The 6223-nt window shown below is 38.4% G+C and overlaps 2 protein-coding genes across 2 annotated transcripts in view; both read left to right on the top strand.

Moving 5' to 3' along the window:
- Positions 1–5149, top strand: part of LOC106874080 (threonylcarbamoyl-AMP synthase) — a 22814-nt gene extending 17665 nt beyond the window's left edge. The window contains exon 5 of the mRNA XM_052975312.1: positions 5010–5149. Coding sequence (XP_052831272.1) covers positions 5010–5070 — 61 coding nt within the window. The 3' untranslated portion in view covers positions 5071–5149. The remainder of the gene's footprint in view (positions 1–5009) is intronic.
- The window catches only part of LOC106875721 (uncharacterized HIT-like protein Synpcc7942_1390), an 89250-nt gene continuing 88057 nt past the window's right edge, over positions 5031–6223 (top strand). The window contains exon 1 of the mRNA XM_052975525.1: positions 5031–5154. The gene's annotated coding sequence lies outside the window, so the exon portion shown is untranslated. The remainder of the gene's footprint in view (positions 5155–6223) is intronic.

Below are 6223 nucleotides of genomic sequence, written 5' to 3'. Positions count from 1 at the left end.
AAAGCACTAATAAATAATTCCAAAATTCAGGCTACTTTTTTCTTAATATATAAAATCTGTACACCATTTCAAACAATCTATACTTATCATCATCATCATCATCATTTAACGTATGCTTTCCATGCTAGCACGGGTTGGACGATTTGACTAGGGACTGGCGAACCAGATGGCTACACCAGACTCCAATCTGATCTGGCAGAGTTTCTACAGCTGGATGCCCTTCCTAACACCAACCACTCCGAGAGTGTTGTGGGTGCTTTTTACGTGCCACCGGCAAAGTTGGTCGTATTTGCTATTGACTGAGCAGGAGTTGGAAGTGGGAGGCTATTTTGGGGTAGGAGAATAAATGTGAGGTGAGATATGTTTCTGTATGTGTTAATGTGTGTGAAGGATGTGGAGAAGTAGGTTTGTGTGTGTGTGTGTGTGTGTGTGTGTGCGTGTGCACACATGGTCTTCTGTGGGTTGTTTGTGCATGATTTATATGTATGTGTCTGTGTATGCAGAAATGTGTGTTGTATTGTGTATTAGTGTGTCCCTGTATGTGTGCATAAACATGCACACACATGCTTGTCATAGTGTCATAAACCAGTTCAAAGAAGGCTTTTATTCAAACTTTGTTTCTGCTCACGCAAGATTAGAATCCATTAATCACTGCTGTCCAATGATTAAGACACATTTTATATTAAGTAAAGACCATATCCATCTATCAACGTCTTTTGACATTATGCCACATTTTCGTACTCAGTATGAAATAAGATATCTATATTTTTATCTATTATTTACTATTGTAGAAAGGAATTAATGATAGGATATTATAATTCATAATAGTCTTCCCTGCTGAGTGAAAAGTTAGTCATGAGGCATTCAAAACGTATAGTCCTTTAGATAAAAAGGGGTTTTAATAATTCATTCTGATCTCAGTTTTTTCGTCTCTTTTTGTCCTTGAATAGTTGGTGTTGTGTTACCCATATTATCCTCGTTCAGGTATTCTTCGCAAGTTTAGTTACCCATATTATTCTCACTCAGGCGCTCTTTGCCAGTTGCTAATCTGCTCAGGTTTTCAGGTGCTGGACTGTGAGCTCTGTTTCTTTGTTGATACATTGCTTCTATTGGTGTACTGTTGGGGTTGGTTCCTTGTTGATTTATTATTTGTGGATTTTGTTGTTCTGTATCAAACTCTGTTTGTGTAGTTAGCCCTGGTTTTGTTTGTGTGTTATCTTTGCTACCTTGATTGAAAGATTGTCCTGCTGAAGTGAGATTGTGCATTGACACTGTATCTATCTGTCCATTTCCAAACTGTACGTGTGCAAAGTAGGGAGAAATCGTCTCCAAAAATTTAACGTATTCTACAAGTGGATCCCCCTTATTTCTGAGATGTCGATGATGCAATATTGTGCTTCCGATATTCTGGCGGAATTCGAGTAGAATGGTTTCCACTATTGATGATCTTGAAAATTTAAACATTCACTCATGAGGAGTTGTGTTGGTAGCTGTACAGAGGAGTCCTCTCATAGCTGGTAGTGCCATGAGAAGGACTGTCAACCATTGTCTTTTATCTAGATTTATGGTCTTCTTGAGGGTACTGTTGGTCCTTTCACATTAGCCATTGCCTTGAGGTCGATGGGGAGATGTTCTAGTTTTTATTGTCCTGTTAGCATGAAGGAAGTTCTGGAGCTTCTTATTATCAAATTGGATTCCTCTATCAGACTGGATACAACTTGGTGATCCAAACAATGAAAAGAGGTTGAGCAGGTGGGAAATTATTGTTTCGGCACTCATGTCTTTGCAGGGGTATGCTAATGGGTACCTTGAGTACTCATTGACTATTACCAATAAGTAATGGTATTGTGTGGTTGATGGCAAGGGATCAACAAAGTCAATGGAGAGGTGCTCCCAAGGTTTCAATGCCTGTATTATTGACCCATAAGTGGTTTGTGGAAGCGGGGTTTGAGCTTGTTGCATGTAGAGCAAGTGAGTGTCATTTCACAGATTTCATTGAGGGAGAATGGCAGGTTTCATACTTTACAGTAGTGACCCAGGTGGGTCACTCCTGGGTGGCACAGTTGTTTGTGAAGGGTTATTAGTGTTGTTGTGTCTCTTGTTGCTGCACATCTTGATAGCACATCTGCTGCTTTGTTTTGAATTCCTGGTCTATAGGAGATTGTGTAATTTATGTCTGAGAGTGCCAACGTATAAGTTTTTCATTTTTGATTTTTGATGTCCCTTGCTTATTGAAGATCATCAACACCAAGCGTTGATTGGTGATGATGTTGCAGTATGGGGAAACGTATCAGGTGGCACCATTTGCGGCAACATTCTACGATTGTGCAGGCTTCTCTCTCAATGATAGATTGGTGGTTTTCTGTTTTTTGATGAGACCTTGAATAGAAGGCCACTGGCCTTCCTTGTGATAGTCTCACTCCCAAGGTTAGGTCAGAAGCATCTGTTTCGATGGTAAGCGGTATTCCAAGTTGTGGAACAGCAAGTATGGCATTTACCAGTGCAGTCTTTAGCGATGCGATTGCTGTTTTTGCTTCTTCTAGCAGTCCTGCTTTGTTGATATTCTCTCTGGCTCTTGTAAGTTGAATGGTAAGTCTGGAGCACTTAGGTATCCACTTTGCATAATATGCAAAAATGTCTATTATACGATTTAGTTCTCTCAATGTTCTTGGTTCTAGCATATCCAGTAGAGCTTGATACATTTTAGAGTCAGGTTTTGTTGTTGAATTTCCAAGGAAGCTGATTTGCTTCTGAGAGAATTGACTCTTGTTCTTATCGATGGTCATACCAGATATTTCAGCTGCTTGGATAAATCTCCTGAGAATGTTCATGATGATCTTTGTCAGCTATGATGATGTCATCTAGATAGGCATGACCTGCTGGAAAATTGCTGTGGCGTTGGTACCAAATGGGAGGCGTTTAAACTCGTACAGTTTCCCCCTGTTTCGGATGTTGTCAGTTTATAGCCTTCAGGTAGGAGTTCCACCTGGTGATAAGCATTTGTCATATCTTATGTTGCTGAAAATCTTGTTTGCTGCTATTTCATTTAGAAAATCATCAATCCGGGGGATAGGGTAGGCATCCAGCTGTGTGTAGACATTTATAGTATTTGAGTAGTCAATCACCATTCTTTTCTTCCTTCCAATGGAAGATGTCACAAAGCATTAAGCTCGCCAGGAACTATGGCTTTCCTGAATTATGTCCTCTGAAAGTAACCTGTCTATTTTGTGCTTAATAAACTCTGCATTTCTAGGACTGCATCTTGAAGTTGTTGAAATTGGTTTGAGCTTAGAGATCTTTATATGTCAGGAAGTAGTTCAAATGTGGTGCATTTTAGGCTTGACATGGACATGCAGAATGACACAGGTTTGGGTGTGCCCTTGAAGTCAATTGTAACTGCCAAGTATTGACTGAGGATATCAATTCCAATGATGACTGGAGCTACAAGGTAGTTGACCTCAAGGAAATTAATGTTATATGCGTTATTTCCCAGTTGTAATTTGCTGCTGAATTTGGCTTTAATCTTCAGTGCTGTGTTGTTGGCCAAGTTAACTTTTTCTGGGCAGGTATGATCGTATTGTAATCCCCAAACTGCAAGATTTGCTTCTATAAATGTCCTGTCAGAAACTGTGTCAAGAAGGGCTTGTGTATTGTTGTCCTTAATTTTAATGGGTACCAGCTGTCCTGTACCGTTTGTTACTGCTAAAATGATGGATGATAAGGTTCCATCACTGTTTTCCTCTGAGTCGCTCTCTGGCTCTGTGATAGCTGCTGTTTTAGGGAAGTTTTATTTGTTTCTTGGTGGCTTTTTTGAGAGGAAGACTTTCTCCCAGTGGCCTTTCTTCTGACACCTTTTGCGAGTGGAGTTTCTCACCGGGCATTGATTTTTTTTATGGATGTCTCCACTGCGCCAAAAGTATGCTGATTTAGCAGCTGCAAGATGGGGTGGTTGATTGATACCAGCTGAGCCTTGGGATAGGTTACGAGTGTCTTCAATGGCTACCTCCATGGTTTGAGCAAGTTTATAGAGTGTTTCTAAGCAATCGTCTGATGACTCGAGAAGCCCTTGTCTGATTGATAGTGATTGAAGCCCAGCCACAAAGTGTGCTGTTAGGGCTTGGATTTTACACTTCTTGGCTAGTGCCTGAAGGTTTGACATAATTCTTCGGTAGACTCATTTTCTTTTGTTTTTGAGTTTGTAGCTTATGGCACATCATTATGTTTGAACCTTTCTTTATGAACTTTAAGTCAGGCGTTCTGTTCCTGCCTCGAAGGTTTTGGATTCTTTGAAGATGAGGTAGGTCCTTGCCCCACAGAGGACTAAGAGTACCTCTAGTTTAAATTCATCTGGAACTTTTGCTTTTGCTATGTAGATGTGTAGCATCTATTTCCAGTAAATATAATCTTCCTCAGTTGGGTTGTTTGGTAAGGTCCTCTCGAACACTTTGGTATCCATTTAGAATGAAGTTTGAATAAAATTTGTCATAAACCAGTTCAAAGAAGGCTTTTATTCAGACTTTATTTCTGCTTGCCATCTAATCCATTAATCACTGCTGTCCAACAATTAAGACTTGTTTTATTTTAAGTAAGGACAGTATTCATCTATCAACATCATTTGACACTATGCTGCATTTTCATACCCAATACAAAATAAGATATCTATATTTTTATCTATTATTTACTATTGTAGAAAGGAATTAATGATAGGATATTATAATTCATAACACATGGTAAGAAGAATTGCGTGAAGAAGGAAAGAGAAAATATCTATTGTATAGTTTTATTCTATTTATTGTATTGGAAACTGTAATAATTGTTACTCTGAATATCAGGTTTATGATGGCAATGAATGTTGGTTCAAGGTATATATGCGGCTTTGACTCGCATCAACCTTCACTAGGTCCAAAAATTGGAAATATGAAACTCAGAGTAATAATTAGTGGAGCTTCCTGCTTACAAATAAATATATACACACACACACATAAAATATTTCTTTCTTATTATTTCAGTGCCTACAAGAATACAATTTCTATGCTAAAAAGCAAATATCAGTTGAAAGAAATTAGCTAACAGTTTATTCTCTTGCTAAAAAGGATTTAATGAAAAGAAAGGGATCAATTTTATGCTGGAATTAATGAAAATGAAGAGAAAAGGGTAAAGATATTGAGTGTTTTAATGAATTATTTTTATATTTGATTTCATTTATGTATTTGTTTTGCAAGATTTCTGATGTGAACTCATGTGTTGAAACAGATATTGTTATATTTCAGGATGTTATTCTTCCATTCATGTTTTCTGTTGAAGCTTGGTCTGTCTACAACTGTGTGTGTGGCATCTGTAATCTAACTGTCATGTCTGTTGATAATATCTTAACATCTGTGTTATTAACTGAGCTTTTATGTTCTAATTGAGCATGTTGGTAGACACTGATGATATTTTATCCCCCTTGAGCTCCTAATCAGTGTCCCTTATCCACTTCCCTATACTACATGCTATCTCCCCAATGTATGTTGTCTTATTTGTGCACTGTCCCTCAGTACACCGAATGCTACAGACTACATTTCTAATTCTACACTTAGCCTGGAAATGTAGTCGATAACATATGGTGTACTGAGGAATGGTGCAGAAACATGACAACGTACATTGAGGAGACAGCATGTAGCATAGAGGAGTGGAGAGGGGGATACTGGTGGGAGCTCAAAGAGGAGAAAAGCTCATCAGTGCTCTACTAACTTGCTCAATTAGAACAGAGGCTTGGTTAAATACATAGATGTTAAGATATTATCAACAGACCGAGCCTCAAAGGAAAACATGAATGAAACAGTAACGCCCTCCACCACACTATGCAACATGACAACCAAAGACAGAATGAGAAAAAGAAAGAAAAAAAAAAGAGACGGATACAAGCAGTATAATACATAAACTCATACACATGCAAGGCACACATACACACACTTAAGGTGGAATAAGAAAAAATAGATATGTAAGTAAATAAATAAATAAAAAAAGCTAAATAAAACATGGGTATACACAGCATAGTAAGCAAACCCATATACACATAGACGCAACACACATACTAAACACTAGACACTGCGCGTGTACACACACACACACACACACACACACAGATACAGACAAAAACAAGTGGAATTGGAGACATGTTGACAAAAGACCCTCCACTGTCTTGCTGACAACAAATCCAACACCACCTAACACTGCACCA

Source organism: Octopus bimaculoides, chromosome 21 (genome assembly GCF_001194135.2).
Source record: "Octopus bimaculoides isolate UCB-OBI-ISO-001 chromosome 21, ASM119413v2, whole genome shotgun sequence".
NCBI lineage: Eukaryota > Metazoa > Mollusca > Cephalopoda > Octopoda > Octopodidae > Octopus > Octopus bimaculoides.
Note: the sequence above shows the minus strand (reverse complement) of the source record. Positions and strands in the feature narration are given on the sequence as shown.